The 23,824-nt window shown below is 36.9% G+C and overlaps 1 protein-coding gene across 3 annotated transcripts in view; it reads right to left on the bottom strand.

The window, feature by feature from the left end:
• LOC134744083 (uncharacterized) overlaps positions 1-23,824 on the bottom strand; it is a 175,189-nt gene that overhangs the window by 28,372 nt on the left and 122,993 nt on the right. For all 3 annotated transcript variants that reach the window (XM_063677755.1, XM_063677756.1, XM_063677757.1), the window contains one exon: positions 5,926-5,989. In XM_063677755.1, the coding sequence (XP_063533825.1) occupies positions 5,926-5,989 (64 nt within the window). The remainder of the gene's footprint in view (positions 1-5,925; positions 5,990-23,824) is intronic.

Here is a 23,824-nt window from a genome sequence, read left to right as displayed (position 1 = left end):
ATTCAGGGGAGTTTCACTTGCTTATCAAGCTTCTGCGATCTTTATATGAAACAAGAAGTGTTTTAAGATTATTGTCTATTTTGTGTGCGTAGAACCAATAATGGCCGCTGAGGTATTAGGTATAGTAAACTAGCTTCTGCCCGCGATTTTGTCTTCGTGGTTTTAAAGATCATGTGCGATGTTGATGACGATGATTACTGACAAAAAATATCCTATGTCCTTCCTCGGACATCAATTTATCTCAATACCAAATTTAATCTAATTCGGTTTTAGCGTGAAGAGGTAACAGACAGACAGACAGAGTTACTTCCGTTCCGCATTCATAATATAGATATTAGTCCCTATTTGGGGATAAAGATGATTGAATTGAAGCAGGAGAAGGAACCCCCTCACTGTACCATACCGAAAATCTTGTTAAGATCGCAGGAAATATTAAAGAGCATATCTGGACCGGTTGATCGGTCGTTGCTATAGATCCTTAGTTGCCTACGTCCAGCAGTGGACGTCTTGATGATGATGAATAAATAGGCAATGGCGGTCTGAGAATGCAGCACAATGGAACAGCAAATCAGCTGTAATTTGCCATAGCACTACTTAAGGCGACGACGCTGTGTGCTCGAGTCAAGTTGCAATAAACGAGATGAATCGTCTATGTCATGGACATGACAATTGACAGTTCACACTGACAATTCTTTGTAGATTCCTTGGTTGGTAAGTAAAGACAGTACACAGAGTGCTTGTTTACTTGTTGAACTAGTAATGTACGATAAAGGCGACGACGACGATTGTCAGTGTGACGAAGCTGCTGGCGGGCCTGGTCAATATTAAAGTGTTTGTTTAGACAGGGGGGTGTCACTGCGCAGTTTAGGTATATTTGGCCGGCGCACCGCCCGAGACGGTGTATGGTAGTGGGCTGCCGCTCGGCTCGCACGATAGTCGTGTCACGTGGCGCTCGCGCAAAATTGTAAATAAGCAATGGCTTCGAAACCTAAATCGCGATCTAATCTGTATAAAAGATAATGTTCTGTTTACGGATGTCTGAATAAACGGAAGAACAAGGAAGCAGAAAAAACCTTTTTTTTTAATTCCGGACTATATTGACCGACATATTTTCAAAGGAATAAGTACTTCTAGGGATCCCTTATAGGGATAAGTCCGCCTTTGTACATTGTATATTTTTTTGGTGTTTTATTGTGTTTGTAATCTGTCTTATGTACAATAAAGTGTTTACATACATACATACATACTTCTGTGGCATACCTACTTCCGTGAGAATCAGACATACTATCTCCGGCTAAAAATTTTATGTTTACAGAATCAACGTTTGTAATTCCTACATATTTATCTTAAAAATAATAAATCAGTAGGTTACAAAAACTTGTCAAGTGACAACCCCGTGCCGACACTCGGAGCTCGGTCATAAAACTGCGGCGCGCAAAGAAGATTCACGGTTCGTGCGCGGTTATAAGTTTCAATTTTGCTTGCAGGCGGCGAGTGTAGGTATAATTTTATACCTAAATCTGGCTTTTGTGAAGGAGTGAATTTTCTGTACGGTAGTACTATTAGTTATTCTGTGGTTTAGATTCATTATTGTAGTAGATTTTGATGGCATTCTCGGTTATCTACAAGTACAAGACTTATTATTAAATAGCCAGAAATGTAATAAAAATGTACAGCAGCGTATGTGCAAATAAATCCCTGTATTGTTGGGATTTGCCTGCAACTTTGTCTGCGCGGGATTCATTAATTTATATTATTACAAAGTGACTTTTTAGACCTCTGTCTAGGGAGTCAATTTCTAATAATAAAAATTAATCTCGTTCCCTCCGGAAACGAGATGTTATACCATACCTCCAGGCGGGTGGAGATACAGGGTGGAGTACAGTTAGTAGTACACACCTATGAAAAACTATAAACTCGAGCGTAACTATGGAGCGCGCGCAAATGCACAGGTATGCGGCCTTAAATCGGATACCAATTACTCTACGTCGCCCTGAGTAATGGTAGTTTTTGATGAGACATCGTCTAACAAGGGAATGCCGCTATTCTGACCCGCAGTCCTTTAAAACAGGCTCGGTAAGTCAGTCTGAGATACTATGTACAATCAGCATTAAAAGTAGCGGGTGCCACCCTGGAATACTCTTCCAAATAGTCATATTTCTTACAGATCGCGTTCAAAAGTATCTTTTTTTATACCATGGCGGTGGCAAACAAGCATACGGCCCGCCTGATGTTAAGCAGTATCTGTAGCCTATGTACGCTTGCAACTCCAGAGGAGTTCCATGCGCGTTGCCGAACCCCACCGCATTCTCGTTGAGATCGCTGGCAACCTTACTCACCGGCAGGAACACAACACTATGAGTAGGGTCTAGACGGTCGTGTAATTTGGTGCAGTTTTCTGTAAGGGCTCTGCTCTAGATCTAATCTGGAATGACATCCGCTGTGCTGTGCCCTACCACACAAACCGAGATGACATTCACAGTGCGCATACCTCTCTTTTGGACGTAGTTTAACGACATAGCCGGGTCCATGGATGTAGTTTAAGGATATGCCCCGGTCCGAATCTGGCATTGTTCTACAGACTAGTAGTTGTAGTAGTTCTAGATATCTCTTTTTGTCAAGTTATTACAGTAAGGTAAACTACTTTTGACACGTAGGCTCACCCGTTACTTTTGATGTTGACGATCAGATTAAGATGCATGAGAGAAGAGAAAAATAAATAATCTAATTATTTATTTGTTTATTAAAAATTTCTTGCACTCCATGATACGATGGTAGGTAACCGGATATCATAGACTACACACGCTTGCAAATTCAGAGGTATCACGAGTAAACAGTTAAAAGTGTCCTCCGGTATAGCCGTTATTGTCACACGTAACTAGGAACAAGTAATAAATGCAGCAACACATGTTTAGATACCGCTAGTAGCTAGGTATAATCATAGAACGCATAGATGGCTACGAAATCGCTAGTTCTCATATAATAAATTAATCCCGACATTTCGATCCAATCGGTGTCGGAATCACAACAAAAAGTCCCGTCTCCGATAGGAATCGAGAGCGTGGGACTTGAATACATTACACATTCGAGAAAAACGTATCTACTCTCGAATTTAAAAAATCATATAAATCAAATGTTCACATAGCTCATGTTACCTTATACCCATAATCGATAATTCTTCCATCTGTTATGTCAATTGTTATAAAAAGCAACTTTGTTCCGTGTGGAATACAGTTGATATTCCAGAAATGGTTGAACAAGAAGAAGTCAAGGAATATATCAATAGGTGGGGGATTTAGATTAATTGATATGAGCTATTAGTCTAATTTATATTGTAATTGGAAGATTATCTTTTGTTGTGGAGGTGTGAAGCCGCGATTACCATAACTTATTGTATTGTCAGTTAATTGTATTGTCTTAGAGTAATTGGTTGGAATTGATATGATTTACTTACTGCATAGGATCTGTGAGATAGATATTTATGAACATTAGTACTGATTGTTATCGTTTATCAGGTTAAAAGTAATATGGCCCGGGCGGCTAAAAACTTTTGTAGCAACCCTCGTATAAACAGGTACCTTTATCATTTAAGAATCAGTCGTACCGGTAAGTTGCTTACTTTGATTCGTGGGGTAAATTGATCATCTATTTTTAAACTTTAAGGAATTCGTTTCTAAACACTAAACTGCACGAGGCCATGCGCTTGGCGAGGAACAGAACTTCAGCTGAAGCAGTCTTCAGCAGAAGGACATGATGTCACGATCCTCAGTATTGAGGGACCGACTGATGAAGAAGAAGAAGTTCTAAACACTTACATCATATATTTCTGTTTCAGTTGCCAACCACATGATAAAATTCTAAACCTTGTTCATAAATGAAATGTAATTAAAACAAATGCAATGCAAATGCAAACTCGGCCGAATTTCACCTTCCCATACAAACAGTTTCGTTCTCATTTTAAAACTACGTGTTGGATTGTAATGAAACTTTGCACATACAATAATGACATGAAGTATATTTAGGTGGCTAAAAAATAAGTGCATTCCCGTTGCCAGGGAGGTGTTGGGATTATACTAGCAACTTAAATTTGGCTGTGTCATACATTTTGGCTGGTCCACTTTCTATGGGAGGGTAATTTTTTTTCCGCGATTTCGTGTTTGGCCCCATAGTAAAAGTTGCTCAGTATAATCCCAACACCTCTCCCTGGTAACGGGAATGCACTTATTTTTTAGCCACCCTGTATAGCTCTAGTATATAAAACAAACGAAATTAAGCAAAAAACAAGTTTTGTATGAAAACCTTAATTCACTGTATTTTTTTAACTATTGTATCTGAACCTACCTAAACTAATAACATACCTAGATACACCTTATCCTATTGTAAGTACAAAGTTTCAGAGCAATCTATAACTAGTCGTTTTAAAATGAGAGCGTAACTACTTTTGTATGGAGAACCGAGCTTGCCGGGGACTTAAGGGGATTTTTTCAAAAATCGATGACCAATGTTAACCCAGTTTAAATTTCATGACTTGTATCTCACAGCGTCAATACATCCTCATCCTCAGGAGTTCTGTTGAACCAAGTTACTACAAAGACCACAACGTAACAAAGTAAGTGATGCCGCTACCGGAAAACTCCGCCAGTGATCTTAAAAACCACAATGTAACTTCGAAGCAGTAAAACCTGAACATGTTAAACGTCTTAACACGAGCATAGAGCATAGAAAACCCACCACAGATCACCTCAGCACAAGACAATCGAGGTTACCATTACCAGACATAAGCGCTCCCGTAAAAATTTAGTATGGGAGCGCGAGCGCTTATTACAGGTCCGCCCATAATTACGACCAGGGTCCCGTTTATCAAAAGTTTGTAGCTTGTAATACAAGTGGAAGTCCCTGTCCAACAAAAGCTGTCAAAAAGGGACTTCCACTTGTATTACAAGCTACAAGTGGAAGTCCCTTTCTAACAAAAGCTGTCAAGTGACATTCTTTTGTATTACAAGTTACAAGCTTTTGAGAAACGGGCCCCAGTACTCGTGTAAATTAAAAAGATATACACAAATTTAGCTTTAGGAGTGTACCTGGACTGTTATAGTATAAAACGGTGTAAAATACAACTCAGGTGTGCTGCTTATCGTAGCTTCTTTCAAGTAAAATTGCACCAATGTGTGGTTACCGCAGGCTCTGTAAACGCTTCATAATGCGGTGTTTGTGTAGTCTGTGCAACCCGCAAAGTGCTATATTGTGTCTCTGGAAAGTGTCCTCGCAACTGGAAAACACTTCAGTGATAAATCTTCTTGTAAATCATTCTAACGCTAGTGAAAGGTACTTTTAAAATAGGCTTTAAGTAAACAGCGCTTTAAATGACTTATGCAATATTGACTGATTGAATGTTGGGTTTTATCTTTGCGAATTTAGTTTTGTGTGTAAAATGTTACTTTCTAATAAATCTACATTATTTTGGTTTAGTTGTAATAGTTTATTAGTAATATGTAGGTAACCATAGAAGATAAACACGCCCGTGTTCGTGATGTATTTTATTTTTGTGTGAAAAACGTTGTAGTTGTAGAAGACGTTTAGAATTTAATGGCCAATCTAGGAATTAGATGTAAACAGTTCACTTTGATAATGCAGTACCATCAGTCGGCTGTCAGCCGGTCGGCACAAAAGTGGCTTAACAGTGCTAACAGAAAGTTTCCAGGATTAACTGTCCACATAGTCATGGAGGATCTCGGGAATTTCACAATATTTCAAATGGGAACTTTCCTAGTTGGAAATCTTATTTCAGGCTTGCAATACTTTGTAAAACTTCCACACAACATTATGATACCTACATACCTAATATACAAGTGAGATGCACTGCGAGTAAGTCAAATCGTTAAACTTGACGTCTCATCAAAAAATATTAGGCCCTTGGTTTCTTACCTTGGAGATTGGCTCCTCACTCCACCCCCCGCAGCCTGCCATGCCTTCCAGCAGTGTTAGTTCACTTAAACAAAAGAAAAGCACTGTTACTCATCACTTTTTCAAACTAGTAGCTAGTACAGTCACCATCAGATATATCAGAGCGGCCGACGAGGTGCTCAAAAATCACCTTTGCCGCTCCAAAACATCTGACGGCGACTGTACCCTATTCAGGTTTTACATTTCGTTGAGATTTGGATCTTGTTATAGTATAAATTATCTCAGATGATTTTTTCGGGCTTTGGCCCTAATCTGTTAAACAAAAGGTATTGTTTACTTTATGCCGTGGTAACAAATTTACCATTCTACTTATATGGTTCCAATTCATAAAACAGCCCATGCATTCCGATATAACACGTTTAGTTATCTCCAAAGAAAAGTCAACCCTGATTGTTCTCTGAATGAGCTGTCACATAAATTTGAACCTTAATACTATAAAGATAATTGCTTTTTAAGCGACATGGCTGCTTTGGCACGTGCTGAAGACCGTTCTTAAAAGAAACATAGGCTTTTGTTTAACAGATTAGGGCCCGAGCCCGAAAAAATCATTTGAGAAAATTCATACTATATGATAGGTACGAATTTAACGATCGCTAACAACTATCACTTGTCATTTGTTGTTGTGGTGGTGAAGCTCCATTTTTGGAGATCTTTAACGCAGCTGTTTTAGGTATACTCGCAAGACAAAAGTCAGTTCATTCTGGTATATTGTCGCTTGTTTTTTTTTACAAAGCCACATTGATGATAACTGGTAACGATGACTATCCTTGTATTTTACCATTTTCATTTTACTTTCCAGCTCGTCATAAAATTTTATTTTACACAAACTTTATGACCACTTTGCATTTATAAAAATGGAGCTTGTACTTATACGACCACAATTTTTACTATAAAAAGCACCGTCTATATTTATACGCGACCGGTTGTAGCTGTCATCCGACGAGTTGAATTATTACTATGCAGATTACAGATAAGTGCGTGAAAAGTGAGATTGTCACTTGATAACCGAGTATGGCAGATTATCTTTAACCCTCTTTACGTTTAGGATGCGTAAAGGAGTGATTTGCTTACTGAGGACAGAGACGGACATGTGATGGAGTAGATAATCTGAGGAAGTAATATTCCCACTTGAAACTTTTTTTATGATATAGGAGGCAAACGAGCAGACGAGTCGCCTGATGATAAGCAATTACCGTCACCCACGGACACCCGCAACATCTGAGGGGGGCAGTACGCTCTATTCTTTACTTAGGCGTATACCGGCTCAAATATGCAAAAGCGATGAAGCAACATAATTTCGATTTACGCTGTTCGCCCTTCGACTGTTTCCCGTTTAAATCAACCATGTCAAAAACCAAGAATCTTACTATAAAATCTGTTAAATATGTTCGTTGCCTGATTGCCCTATAAAGAGATCTGAGAAAATAAAAAAGTGCAAGTAGCAAGTAACGGAAGATGAGATTTGGGGACCCGAAAAACAGTTGGTTATTCTGAAGATCAATTTTGTCTTCTACTCTTTCCGAATCAACCCATTGTTTTCTTACAAAACTCAACCGTTTGATCTTTTACGTCCTATGTTAGATCCATATATGGCAACCCGTCTCTTAGTGGTCAAACCCGGGGACATATGCGGCAGACTGCGCAGTAAAAATGTCACTACAACCGACAAGTCCTATAAAAACGACCCCGTTACTACCACAATCCGATGGCCAGCTAATTTTACGAGTGCCGTCAAATGCGGAACTACTCGCCTCATACAAAAAGCGACGCGCGCACAACTAAAGACATGTTGGACACGTCGCTGTTAGTGTGGTTCAGGGATCGGAACCGGTTTTTTGCAAAAACATCGAAATAACCATTATTTCGAAAAAATTTGTACTCGAAATGTAGGACTCAGTTGTGTTTTTAGGTAACGACATCGCATTATTAGATTGTCCAATTAGAAATGAAATAATTAGCAAAGAACGAAAAAATACCGTTTTCGTTCCCATACAAAAAATACCGGTATCCGATTCCTGGGTGGGATAATCTGTCTTATCACTGGCGTAAAAAAAATCAAAATCGTAAAGCATAAAAATGGGATATAACACCTTTCTCCGCTAATATGGACATGGTGTTAAATTAAAAGCTAGAGTTGTTTTGAGGTAGCCAGCTAGTCGTTACCTCGTTACCGCCTTTATAAGGAACTCAAAATTGGCAAGTCAAAAATGCGAAATAACACTTTATTCTGCTACACAAACATGGCGTTAAAGCGTTTCATGTTCTCGAATAGTCAGTGTTATTGTTTCCTTAAAAGGTGAAAACTGAAAATGGTAAATCGGCATAATACGACATGGCACCTTTCTTCTTTTGTGCCTTCACTGGTTTATGACCATCATGATTGGTACAGCAATTCTGTCACAATGAGGGACTAGTATACGTTTAAAGGGGCCCACAGACTATCAGTCCGCCGGACGATATCGGCCTGTCAGTTAGAACAAAAATTTGACAGTTCCGAACAACTGACAGGCCGATATCGTCCGGCGGACTGATAGTAAGTGGGCCCCTTAACTGAGGGACATACGTTTTACCGCTATAATCTTATCTAGATCTTGGCACATAAAAAGTGTAAGGTGGTCATTGAATTTCATACAATAATTTATTCCCAAGCTGAGAAGTGTTTTGAAAGGGCAATTGAAAGGAAAGGGAAATAAAATGCTAACATCCCCTGCGTTAGAGAGAAGAAAATTATTTGTTCTGTAAACTGAAGTGACAAATAAGATACAGAGATTATTTGCTCAAATTATTTTTCACCTCAGCAGCTCGAACAAGCCTACTTTCGTCACTCTCTAGAGTGAGGAAAGTCGCACTTTCCTCACTCCAGAGAGTGAAACAAAGTAGCTTTTTAATTTAGTGAAGGCCATGAACTGCCCTTTCTTACTTTTATTACAATTTTTTTTTATTATACCAAAATACATTTCATTTATTCCATTAATTCATTTTCATTTCGAAATACATTTTAATCTTTAATATGTTCTCACTACTGAGGTGAATAATTATGTGATGTGCACACACGAGAGCAAAGTTATTTTACATCTCGTGTTTTTGAGTCCCTCGCTATGCTCAAGATTTTAACTTAGAATCACTCGCATCGCTCGTGATTCAATTATAGAATCTATCGCTTTCTCGGGACTCAAAATAAACACTCGCAAGAAAAACCAACTTTCCTCTCTTGTTACACAAATAACTATTCTTGAAATACCGATGAGAGTGATGAGCGACGCCACACGTTTAACGTTGTTGCTTTCATTGAAATTTTATAAGATTAAGTGGAAAACTAACAAACAAAAGTTAACCTACACGGTTTTTATTATGACTCATTCTCACAGCAAAAGGGACAATAATAACCATAATATCCTATAGCGGTACATATACCGTAGTCACATTGATATTACCTCCACGAACAGGGCCACCATGCTTCTTGGTAACCATAACCCTTTGTCTTACTCGGCTAAATAAAGTTCAATGGCTAGGCTTGCGAAGATAGTTGGCATTTAACTGGCAAAACTACGATTATTTGTCAAGGAAGCGATAGGCACCCACTTGTAGACGGCTGTTCTATAAGAACTTTATAATAATATATAAAATCAAATGATAGAATGACGTAACTGGTGACCGAAGAGCTGGCGGCTTTCTCGCACAACGTATCAGCATTGCGATACAGCGGGGAAATGCCGCCAGCATCCTTGGTACAATGCCTCAAGGGCCTATTTTAGATTTAAGCTAGTTATTAATTTCGTTTACGTAGTACCACTGTATATATCTTGTATGTAAATAAAGACTTACCTAAATGATAGAATTTAAATACCTACATACAATGATACAACAACAAACAAACAACAATAAACAATGATGATGATGAAACAACTTTCATTTTGTCTTTTTCGGAAAATCGCGCATTAGTTAAGTACTTTTCAAAAAGCTTCGCAAACAAATTTTTATGCAGGGGGGAGGGGGGTACCTTTTATCTGTAGCTGATAGTACTAGTAACTTTTAACGAGATTTATTTTGTGAATAACATGTGGGTATAAAAATGCCTTAACTTTATGCCTTGTACCTATCTATGGAATATTAACCTCATGCCTCCCTAGATACTAGTACAAAGATCCAAAAAACTGTCAAAATTCAACTTTCTAAATAAAACCTAAAACTATTGGCACAATTGATCGGATTAGGTACATTTATAGGGATATTTTTTTAAGGTAGTATGATGTTCATTCTAAATTCCTTTTTTTGATATATCTCGTATTCCCACGGGCTATCTCAACTATTCTATTAAATATTCATCTTTCCCGCTGTGGTATATTTCACGACCCGCATACCGTTACCGCAGTACCGACACGCACGGACAAATTCATTGTTGTATTTGTCTCTGCTATATCACGACTCTTGGATCGTGATCTTTATTGGTTTGTTTTCGACGATTGAGTGTGTTCGTCGGATTGAGTTTTCATTGAGTTTTTGGGCCGTTGAGAGAATTGGTCACGTGCTGTTTGTAGTTAGTGTTTTAGGCGACAATAAATTTGCTTTATTTGCTTTCGATGATTTCGATGATGAATGTGTATAGGTATTATATTGGATTGAGAGGTTAGGTGCATTGACATGCCTGAATTTAAATACAAATTATACAAATTTTGCTTGGATAAATGTTATTACAGAATCGACGAATATTTGACATGCGTAAATAATGAATATGAATAATAAACAATTAATAATGGAAATAATGAATGATGATGAATAATGATTATAATATATTGTATATCTTAGATAGAAATTAATAATTAGTATATGTGTTCTAACTGATGTAAAGTTAACTGATACTATATGATTGGTTTGCAATAATGCATGGTTTATTGTTCTGTATACTTAGTTATAGTACCTAGTTAATAAGGAATGTTTGCATGCTTCTTTAAGTAAAATGTACGCACTTAAAATTACCCACTGTCCAACTATGTTTACCACTACATTTTTGCAAATAAATATATCTTATCTTATCTTATCTTATCTTATCTTATCTTATCTTATCTTATCTTATCTTATCTTATGAAATATTTTTGTGGCGTCGCGTCGAAAGAATTGGTCACACGCTGGCGGCTAATACTCGTATTGGACGGTAAATTTTTTAAATATAGTATTTTTGGCAACTTAAAAAAGGGACGGTGTCTATTGAGTAGGCTGAATTGCACTGACGAGGCATATTGTTAAGCTTTGTTTTATATTATTTATTTAGTGTGGTTCTCGGATTGAGTGTTTTTGGGGCGTTGAGAGAATTGGCTACGTCACGTGTTAACTGTATGTTATGGACGGTTTATAAGTGAAGTTAGAATTGTTTTTGGTGAAAGTGACTGTTACTTGAATATTCTAATTCTCACTGACAATCAATTTAGGTTCATTTTCAAGTTTGATTGAGCGTTTTCATATAGTGTTTTGAGGCGTTGGGAGAATCAGTCACGTGCTGATGATTTGATATTTGTGTTTTTGTCGACAAAAAAACGACGGGTCTGTAAAATAGGCTGATTTGCACTAAAAAAAAATACACAACTAGAGAACGAATAGCGCCCACCACACCATACAACCGCTCAACTACCAGACCACCTAACGTACCCATTCCATCCTCAGTCTTCCATCCTCAATAACACACATTACACTAATTGTCGTCATTATGCCCATTTATTTAACATTAACGTCCACATTAACTATATTTCTAATAACACGGATCACGCAAAGACACTTACTTCACAAAAATGGCGGACCGTAATGTAAACTCAAAACTAACGTCATTTTAGCACTGGCCTTTCACAAAGTCGTATGGGACTATGAATATCTTAAACACTTACGACTTTCTATAAGAAAGCGAGGTAGAATATGGAGCCGGAGGCGTGCGCGCCGCGGATAAGTAAATTACGAGTAGCCGCAGATAGAGTCGTGCGCAGGAGTTGGTAGCGAGACCGCCGGCGGCCGCTACGGTACACGGGGCGGTGCAAGTCTTAGAGTCCGTCTGAGTTAACTTTGCATCGACTTTGACGAAATGTGGTAAGTGTCAATATAACCGTCATATTCTCATAGAAATTTGATGACATTGCCACACTTTGCCATTGTAAATGCCATGCAGAGCTAGTTTGGTCCGGCTTTAGTAGGAGTGGAAGTCTCATCTCAGCATGGTATTTTCTCTGTTGGCTAACGCTTTTTATTTGATAAGTACCTACCTACCTTAAAATGTGCCGAACTTGGCTCCAAAAGTCGAAATATAAAATGTTTATACTGTGGTTAGTATGTTGATATATATGCCGATTTAATGTAGACCATCACTACTATCATGTTTTAACACTTAAATGAGGTTTTTGATTATGAAAATTGAAATAATATATATCCTTTCGATTACATCTTGTCAACCGCTGTTTCTCGTAACTTGGGCTCCTGGTATCCGGGGCGCTAGATAAAATACTCAACTTAGACCGTTCTTAGTGATACAAATAACAAATCGTACCGTCGGATTACTTACCCGCAGATAAATAAGTCTTATGGGGGTCAAAGCCACATACCGTGGAGAAATGCCGTTGTATTTGGGTACTTAATATGCGAGTATTTAATTTTATAAGGTGCCGCAGTAAAGTATGGATTTAGTAAATGAGAAATATATGGTGTACCTTCATATCCTGACGGATTAGCTAAATATAAAGGGTGTACATTACATATCATGACAACATTTAAGTTAAGGAAAATATACAAGGTGTTTCTAAACGTTTTAACGTAAGAACTACAGATGAGTAAGTGGCGGAAAGTTTCCAAAAGGTTTGAAAAGGTATCGGAAATTTTAGAAAATTTTCAAAGGAAACTTTAATTTGGAATACCTACATAAAAATATAAGAAGTTTTCGATATTTTTTAATGTGGAAATTTCGAAATTTTGGAAACTTTGCGACGGCACATCAGTTGTAGTGATTCTACTCAACAAACATATTTTTTCCATTCAAATAAATTGGTAAATAGGGGTCCGATAATAGCGACTGTCATTTCAACACAGAAACAGAGTGCATATGCAATACATGTTTGCATGCTGAGATACGGCAAAAGGCGTTTTAAATATGTGGTAAGTTAGTTTGCCTGTTTCTAAAACGCCAAAAAAACAGCTGTCATACTTTTTGGCGAATCATATAGATGTTTCCTATAAACCAGCTGATTATTTTAACAGACATAACAAAATGACTATATTATATGTTCAAAAAAATAAACTACAGTAAAAAAAAGTTTGCATCATTTTACAAGGACTTTATAAGTATAACACGTAATTTTTGATGCACAAGCACCTTATGGAGTAGTCTAAAACTGAGAGTAGGTATCACTATTACAAATATATTGTATGTATTCGTAGAGAGATTTATATTTATTTATTCGTAAATGTATGTATATTTATTACTAAATGTAAGTAGCTTTTAAAAACTGTAATAGATGTCATATATTAAAGAAAAGGTGACGAAGCCCTCCAGTGCCCACCACCGGCCTTCACCACTGGAGGGCTTCGTCACTTTTTCTTTAATATATAGGTATGACATCTATTACAGTTTTTAATTTATATATAGTAGTGTGACTACTTTAAAAAACACAAATCAAAATATTTAATAAAATAATTTGATTTGTTCTCAAACTTGTTGTAAGTAGCTTTTGTTGTTTTTATTTTTTCTTATTATAATATACATATATACAAGTACACTCGTTTCTTCCCGCACCTAGAGCTTTTATTGTTCGGCCTGATGGTTGACTGATAGAGAATGCATTCTGGTATTAAGTGCGCCTTTTGTACTTTATACACCCATGCAATAAAGATAAATAAATAAATAAACTTGAAGTCCCTAAATCGTACGCGCAGTATGTCGGGATCAATCCCCGGCATCGGGGCCAGCCATTCGTCTCAGTCGGGGTCCCGTAACCTATTACAGGTGCTGTTATATTGCCGTCGGTCTGTGTGCTTCAACGACAACAAATACGTCTATACGTGGGGAATGTAGGAGCATTTTAGCGGCAGCGTATTTTGAGATAAAAGAATCGGTATACGCAACTTTGTTTCATTAAACTATGTTGCCATTAAAATACTACGAGATACCGATGTGTATGATACCAATAATTTTTATTAGTACCCACAACTGTGTGACAAAACTGGACTTTAAACTAAGAACAATTTAAATTACCTTCTATAAAAATAACTTAATTTGTGTTTGCATTTATTCTGTTTAAAATTGGACTTATTTTAATCATTACTATTTTAACGAAATAACTATATATGTGCTATCGACACCCTAGTGCCCTAGTACCTATAGTGGTATTCAGAATTAGGTGACACCAGTGAAGATAGTTTTGTTATCCAGGCATTTGGTTTAGTAAAAGCATAAATTAAATATGTACTACCTACCTAAAACAGGTGTTAGATTTTTACTAAATGCATCAATGTAAATAAGTGTGGCTGGCGTACACATTAGGACCTGTTATGTATTGCGAGTTCCTATAGTTGCTACTTGCGTTGCGTGCTAAATGTGCATGTGGTCGTAATAAACACTAACCAATGTGTAAACTTTACATGCCCCAATGTGATGGCCAGCCACACTTACCTACCCGTATTAACCCTATAATTATTAACACATATCAAACAAAAATTATCCTTACCTCGGTTTTGGAGATGTATGCAATTAAGCTAATGAACAGATGTACTAAATAACAGATCTAGGTAGATTGAAGCAGATAAACGCCGTTTGAACGATAAACAGTTATTGTTTCTAAATTAACCTCTTTAAAGCATACTCCGAGTCTGCCTTTTAGACTGTAATACAGTGAAATAGAAACTAAAGTCGCGTAGCTAGGGTTAAATTAAACTTGTTTACATAAATGGCTGGAGTAATCAGCGGTATATCGGTGGCGATTAAGGTTAGTACGATTAAGGCTATCGATGCAAACTTACTCCAGATTTGCTAGACACTTAATACGTGAGAGAGAGTTAATAGAGCTAAGGTCGGGAAAAACTTAGTAGAGAAACATTTTCCGTTATCTAACTGCATGTTTTTATAGGCTGATGAAAAATTTGACTAATATTCATCATCTATATTTGAAATTTGACGAAAATACGCCAGTAAAAGCTTGGAGAAGGGAACATACTAATGGTACTAAATATTTTATTTAATCTTTAAATAAGTACCTAGATATTACTGGCTCAACTCATTATTGTCAGCAGATTGTGCCTTTGGTAGAGAAAATGTAACGCTTTTCCATAACGTATCGCTCCGTCAGCAAAAATGCAATTTGAAAGTAGTCTGATGTAACTTTACAAATTTCCCCGTTTTTCCGCAAAAACTAGTCCGACGATATATCACTCCGTATCGTGACTTAACAGAGGTGTTATTACCACCACTAGGCGAGCATTTGTCACAATAATCCAGTATAATCAGACCCTCGACTGCCACATAGTCTTTCCAAAATGTATATTGGTTCTTGTGAGGCCATTCTCAATGCGATGGGAATGTTAAAGTTACGGATGTTACTCAATAAAATCGTCACTTTCTTCGATTTGGTGTCGATTTTTTTTTACATAATCGATCGGATTAGATTCACGCAGGTCGGTCACGATAGGAAGTGGAATCGGGTAGATGGATAGTTTTATGATTTTCATGGTGCCGTATTGGTGTTAATGGGCAGTGTGTAGAATAAATTTAGTTCCACAAGTTCTCCCCTCAGCTTAGCGCTTTTTCTGCTGTATCTTCAGGGTGTCTTAGGTAACCTAATTTCAAGAGCTTCGTCGAAGGATCCGTTTATAGAGGCTTAATTTTATGTAAAATGCATACAATGTAAAATATATCACGAGAGTCTTGGAACTAAGAATTTCTCTTGTATTCGCATCTCAGCTTTCCATAAAATTACCATCTTTGTCATCATTAAAGGTATACCTTGAAAAATAAAATGTAGGGTATCAGTAAAGTTGTTACCAGCTCCTAATTGCTGAGATAGACAAAGAAATACAAAGACTAATCAGAAATACAAAATATTTTAGCTACAGAGCTGTAGATTAATAGTAAATACTTGTAGTGCTGTACGGCGCTAGTCTGTCCAAGCTAACTCTGCATGGCATTTGCAATGACAAAGTTGGGAAATGGCATCATTAATGTCAAATTTCTATGAAAATGTGACGTTGATAATGAGATAATGACACTCCCTCACTGTTCTGTTCACTTCGGTGCAAAGTCTGCTAAGCTCTACAAGTATTATAGGTACGTTCTGTGGTAATTTTGAGTGTCAAACGTGTTGCTTAACAGGTTAAAAGACGCCTATTCGAAATTTTAAAATTATTAACTTGATTAATTATTGATATGATACGAACGTGACACAACTTATTGCCGCTTATGAGGTTTTAAACTCCTAGTGACCGCACAATGTACGGAGTTGTAATAGTCTACTGCAGCTGTACAAAGAACGGCAATATTTCACTATTTTACGCGTCTTACTATTCATTTGTCTATGGCCGTAAACTATGGAAGAGAGATTAAGTTTGTTAATACTAGTTGGTAAAGATGTGATTTTCCGCAGGCGGTCGAGATAATCTCGGGGGTTGATATCAGTCCGTTTTGCTTCAGTAGAACTGTGTCAGTAGGATCAAGTTACTAACAGATAGCGATTTGTTAAAATCAAAACCTCGGTTTTTCATAAAGTACTACAGTAGTTCCCCACTTTTCCGAGATTCAAGATCCTGTGAAGATCCTGGGGCCATAGCCAACAAGACAAACAAGAAGACAAGCCAAGAAAACAAAAAAACAAAACAAAAACTGAATAATGTATAGAAATAGTCACGTGACCTTTCGTAGCATCTGTCATCCTGGTATATTTTTTCTGTTCCTGTGGCGTTTGTCGATGTACGATTGTCATCTTGGCTAGGCCCCCGGGGCTCCGAAGTAGGACATATGAAAACGTCATAGAGTCGTCATTCTACAAAAATCTCATTCCCCTGGCCATACCTATTCGCAAATTCCCAGGAGATGCCGCTTTATTAGCATCTATAAGCTATAAGTAATCATAACTTATGTTTTTATGTAATAGGTAGTTTACTAATGTAGTTTTATAAGTGTCTTGTAACTAACAATTTATGGATTTCAGCTATCTGAAAATAAATTATTTTTATTTTTATTTATTTTTATAACTGCTAAGCGGAGTCTTCTGAAAATTTGCGAATTGGTATAGCCAGGGGAATGAGATTGCTGTAGAATGATCTCATAGCGTTTTCGCATTAGACCACGGGCCAAACGTTCCACTGTTGGCTTACTGGGTCTGTCGCATCATTTGCAAACGCAAATTGTCAACCTCAAGCGTTTTCACCACAACGGCTTTTCAATGGATATAATGACTGGAATCAGTTTCTGATTGCCATTTGGTATATGTAACTAATACTAAGCAAATAATCTACAATTGTATAAAATAGTATTAGTAATTTAGTACTGTAGTAAGGAGGTCATTGGTAGGAAAGTTGAAGGAAGAAGAATCCTGCGAAGAAGAAAGTGAACATCTTGTCGTATCAGGCTATCAAGAAGAAGGCTAAAGAAAGATTTATATGGAGATTTCTCTAGTGATAAGAGCACAGCTCTTAGTTTATTATCAACTAGCTTTTGCCCGCGACTTCGTCTGCGTGGAATCAGTAACAGCAGCTAGAGTAAGTTTAGCGCCTGGATAAAGTGTAATAGCAATCATTCAATTTGAGCATAAGCTTAATTGCTTGACATCAATTATCAGGCAATTCATTAAATCTCTCAATTTCACCCCCCTTTTCACTCTCTATAGGGATGTGTTCTTATTTTTATTTAGTATTTAGTTAATGTAGTTTTAAGGATAATTGTCATACCCTACCAGGGTGCCATGTGATCTTTTATCATTGTAACATCTATTGTATTGTACCATGGTTTGCAATAAACGATTACGATTAAACGATTACGATTTCCGAGATAAAAACTATCGTATGTCCTTTCCCGGAACTCAAACTATCTCTATGCCAAATTTCAACTAAATCGGTTCAGCGTTATAAGCGTGAAGAGGTAACACACATATTCATATTCATATTCATTTATTGCTTCCATGGTACACAGGTGTTACATATATAATAGTTTCACATGGGCCCTGGTAGGGCAAGGCAATTATCTTAAATCTAAAGATTAATTTATATACCTATGTACAATATATTTGACAGTGTCTTATTTAACTTTTAATAATTTCATAGTTGTATTATATAATATATAGTTATTTCTAAAGTCAATAACTGATTTTATTTTACCAAAATTTATAAAATTAAAATTAAATATACAATAATAATATACATGCTTAAAACGATTGTAAGTTTATGTCAAAAATATCGATACCTATATAATGTCAATTTCAAGCTTAAATTAAAAATTGTAAAATGAGACATGTCCAATAAATACACTAAACTACAAAAGAATTACATTTCATCTTCCAAAAAATCTTTAAGCCTATAATAACACTTATTAATTAAGAAGTCCTTTAACTGCTTATTGAATAGCGTTTCTGATGTCTGCAATTTAATGTCGTCGCTGATTTTATTATAAATTTTGATGGCCATCATGTTTGGGCTTGATTTACAGACAGACAGACAAACTTTCGCATTTATAATATTAGTATGGATGTGTTTGATAAAGATGACGGGTGTATTTTTATGTGGCAATACAAATATTCTACTTTTAATAGTAAATATAATATTCAAGGTGCTCGTTCAAAATTTGGTTAGTTCATACATACCAACATTCATTTAAAATTAAATTAGAGGTGCGTTAAACATCTACATTTTCTTAATCAAAACTATGTACATTTTCTTAATCCCTTATTAAATCAAAAGATCTTCTCAAATTAAACAAAGTAAATTACTATAAAAGTACGGTTATCAAAACAAACAATGTATGTTTTCATTCTCACAGAGAGCATTTCAATGTCGTTTTAGTATGTTAATTTATGTGTTACATATTCAGTACCAAGACAATGTGTGAATCATTCCACTAGTGTGTTTGTCTGTCTTTTACAATGTAGGAAAAAAAAATATTATGTAAAATTATCTCAAAAATATAAAATGACATCTATTTATAACAAAAACTTTTTTCTCAAGAATACATAGATGGAAAATCACCATCCAGCCGAGTTTTTGAAAAATCGTAGCGCTTTTTTCGATCATAACACGGTTGCCAAAAAATATGAATTGCAACCTTGAGGGATTTATCTAATAACTTTATCGATTCAAAAGCTTATTAAACATCTTTCGCTCGGTAGAAAAAAAATACGAACATAGGTCTAAAAGCATGAAAATTGCTTCTAAATAACTTTCTGCGTACTTTTATTTTTGATAGAACTCATCGATTTTTTTTTGTTAAAACTAACTAAAAATAACAGTTTAATTACAAATATATCCGCAATTCCAAGCACACATGGCTGCCCGCTCAGTGCTCAGCAAGCTGCGACCTGAACTCACGGCACTCAATCCATCAAAAATCACAATAATTGTCAAACACTATCATATTATTTTGACCTAAAAGAGTAAGCAAAGTCACGGGCAATTACTTAGTATAATAAATATGTTGGTCACAACTGGGCAATAACATTAAGTTACGCAATGATGTACGATTTTAGACCATATTGTTTTGTGCATTAAGGTTGTATAAGTTAAACTTGGTTTAAATTCGTAGGTGGCATTCCGGATAGCGCGTGTGAATTTTTGCAGGCGCCATTGTTTTTAAAAAGACCTCTCTAGTGATGTGCTCTGTCGATATATATATATATATATATATATATAAGTAATATATACTTACCATAACCCAAGAGAATAGAGTGTATAGAGGGTAATTATTGTCATAGTAAATTTTGTAGTCACAGTAAATTTACTGCCATCTATCGACATAGGATAAAACTTTAAAATGAAAATGTATCCAATTGATGATCATCAGTAAGTGAATGAGTCAGTGACGAAATCGGGTTTTTTTTAGATATGAATAAAATCTAAAGTATAAGAGCTATCCAATTGAAAATGATTATGCTTAATAAGTCTACTATTGACATCATATCCCGAGAATTTAGTTTATCTGGTATAATCCAAACCCAAGTTATGAGGGTTCAAAAAAACGACGAAGCGCTTCGAGAAAAGGTAGGTAGTGCCCTTCCGCTTCGCTTGGCTCGTCTTGGCAGGGGCACTACTTTGCCCCCAGATACTGCCTCCGTAAACGGCGGGATAATCATAGCATCTACCGAGAAAATCTAAAATTAAAATTTCGTTATCCGCCTCTCTATACTCTCGTTATACTCTTGTATATTTGTGCGATAGAGAGGAAGACAATGAACATCTGATTTAAAAAATTTCGTGGTAGACCCACAGGGGCTTGACATGCTTTTTGTTCATATCATCGTGACCGTCAATTTATAATAACGTTACAAGCATATTGGCTAACTAAAAATAAAATTATCGATAAACCCCTTATTTACTGGGTACATCACTAGTGTCACAAATCAAGGACCTCTTACACTTTATGATGATGACCGTGTACGGTATTCATGTTTCAAGTTTGAGCAACGTTGTTTAATTTAGGATGTGGCGCAATAACCCGGCTCTGATTGATAGGTCAATTAATACCTACTATTTGGTCTGATTATATTTTGCTGTCAATTTTTTCTTAAAGGGTCTAGCAGGCTAAGCGAACAAGAAGTGCCCCCAAAGACGGATTTGGTCATTCTTTCAGGTGGTGTACTGGCAGGACCTAAGAACACTACGAGTTTTCGAGTTATTCAGGATAATGTAAAATAATCAGCGTATCATAAAAGTGTCATATTTTGTAAACTGTTTAAGTTAGATGCCAACCCTAACACTCCGCACCCTCATTGTGCTCTGGCCACCTTACTCACCGGCAGGAACACAACACTATGAGTAGGGTCTAGTGTTATTTGGCTGCGGTTTTCTGTAAGATGGAACACAAATTGAATTGGTTTTAGTCAAATGCAGCAATATGAGTAGATTTATAAACAACATAAGACTTCGATTATTGTTACAAGTAGGATCCTATTAAAACTTGATTGTTTAAGCGTACTTTAGATAAAAAATGCTTCATGTACGTGTAGTTTTTCACTCCATTTTAATACTAAATAGCCTAGGCCATAAGGCGTAGAACGGCCTGCCTGTTTATTAGCAGCATGCTCGCATTGACTTGTTTTTGGTTTTATTGTGGTAACTAGGTAGTCTATCGCTAGAGAGATAGCAATTAAAAGATTGAGAAAAATAATGCTTCTTCCTATCTTTAAATTGGCATCTGCAAGGTTCACTAATTCCGTAAAGCGACATGTTGCTGTATTTCGCCGACCAATACGATCTGATCATTAAGGATGACTCACGCTACACCGGGACAGGGCTTCCAGCGCTTCGTTTTCTATCATATGGAAAGCCTATCACCGATCAGCTGTCATAGAAAATGACATGTGGGACGCCGTCATCCTTTAGGCCGTAAAGTTTACGGTTTAAAAAAAAAAGTAAAAAAACAAAAAAAAAAACATGACTGACTGTAGCTACCGAGTGGGTTTTTTCACGGTAAATGTACCACGTCTATAGGCTATAAAAGGGCAAGCTTAGGCGACTTAAACGGGTCTACACCGACTTACTTGCAAGGCCTTATTCAATGTAGTACATAGTTCATTGGTAGTTTTGGTCGTCTTTTCACTTATTTGACATTTATTTAAACTTTATTGCACAAAATATAAACAACAATGTACGAATGGCGGACCTAATGCCTAATGGCATTATCTACCAGTCAACCATAGGGACAAACAGAGATACATACAATTGGTGCAGAGAGCGAAATTCCTTACCATCTAGCCAACGAAATGGGAGCCATAATAATATCAAGAAAACATGCGGTTGGTGTGAACCCTGCGCGCACGCAGCTCAGTTAATAAGTTGGGCGATCGTAAATTGCGAACCCTTTTTTCCCACAAGCTAACCGCCCGATTAGACGCATTATCATATGGGCCTATCGACGCCTGGCTCTCAAAGTGTGCACACTGGTTTGTTATTAGGGACTGGTCAAAGAGGAAATCTGAGAAATGAGTTAAATTATATAAAAATTGCTTTGCTTAGTTTGAGAGTAAAAATTTGTGTAAGATTGTCTCTTAATTGGTGTACCGTGTAGGTATATTTATTTATTTGAGACAAAAAACTTCTAAAAAAAAATTCTTTAAATATATTTTCACCACGCTCGTAAAGGCTCTCTTTGTACCTACTTCAAAAACTTATAACAAAGTTGCATTTTATCCACATGTGTCGTAAAATAATCTGATGCAAATATTGAGTTGTTTGCTCATGTTAGCCGTTAGAATTGACTTTTAAGTTCTGATTTTCAATGATAAATATTTAATAACGTTCCTTTGAATTTGATTTTTTGTGATATTTTCCAGTTATAATTTTTCTCTTGTGAAATAATTGTTTTACAAGGGGGCAAAGTTGTTGTTTAACCCCTCGTGCTAATATTGATATCCTAGTTAGTGAAAGATTCCAAAATTAAACCACGAGCGTATCCTTGCAAATAAGTTTGAAAACCCTTGCCCAAACCGGTCGACCAGGCACATTGTGCGCACAGCTAAGTGTTAATATCCCGTAACACAGTACCTGTCGACTGCCATTACAGGGAACCGATAGTGGACTGACAAAACGACGCACCAAAGGTAGGCTGGATGCAGGTGAGAGCAGTTTTTATGGAAATGAAGACGAGGTAAGCCCATGCCGATTTGTGATATTGAAGCATTGTATGCAAGTGCTATTAGTCGAATATGAATGAGTTGCGGTGCACTCAATACTACGGATACTGGATATTCTGAAATCCAGCGTCTTTTGTTACGTAAAAAAAAAGTTGTATAGGATATTTATTGATTTAAACTTTCACGATTTTTACTCATTATTATTTATCTCCACGGGACTTAATCGCGTAAAATAGTTTTAAATTTACCTCCGACGTTTCGAGGACGGCGTTGTCCCCGTGGTCTCGGAGAAGACTGGCTAAAGTTGAAACGAGAAAGCACATATGAATGGATTCGGATGTATGGAGATTTCGAGAAGGATTTTGGCTGTTACTTAGATCAGTATCCTTACCACGAGTTTGACACTGACATATTCGCTAGAGATTGCCTAAACTAACTCACAATGCATCTCCCTTGTACTGACGTTGGTGCAAGCGAGATGCACTGCGTTTGAGTTGACGCAGTCGCTACCGTTTAAGGCCGCGTAAAACTCATGGTGAGGGTACTGGAGGGTGCGAGGTAACGTTATAGTAACGTATAAATATTAGGTATATTCCAATAGCTTAGTATAAAGTAAGTTAGTAAGTAGGTAAGAGCGCTGGTGGCCTAGCGGTAAGAGCGTGCGACTTGCAATCCGGAGGTCGCGGGTTCAAACCCCGGCTCGTACCAATGAGTTTTTCGGAACTTATGTACGAAATATCATTTGATATTTACCAGTCGCTTTTCGGTGAAGGAAAACATCGTGAGGAAACCGGACTAATCCCGACAAGGCCTAGTTTCCCCTCTGGGTTGGACGGTCAGATGGCAGTCGCTTTCGTAAAAATTAGTGCCTACGCCAATTCTTGGGATTAGTTGCCAAGCGGACCCCAGGCTCCCATGGAGCCGTGGCAAAATGCCGGGACAACGCGAGGAAGATGATGATTAGGTATATTCCAATCGTTAATAAGTGCCCCTCGCCTAGAAGCAGGTAATGCATGAGTCGTCATTTCATTAACTACCTACTGAATATTGATGAGAATTATTGA

This window comes from Cydia strobilella, chromosome 9, assembly GCF_947568885.1.
Source record: "Cydia strobilella chromosome 9, ilCydStro3.1, whole genome shotgun sequence".
NCBI classification, from domain to species: domain Eukaryota; kingdom Metazoa; phylum Arthropoda; class Insecta; order Lepidoptera; family Tortricidae; genus Cydia; species Cydia strobilella.
This window is presented reverse-complemented; position numbering and strand designations above follow the sequence as displayed.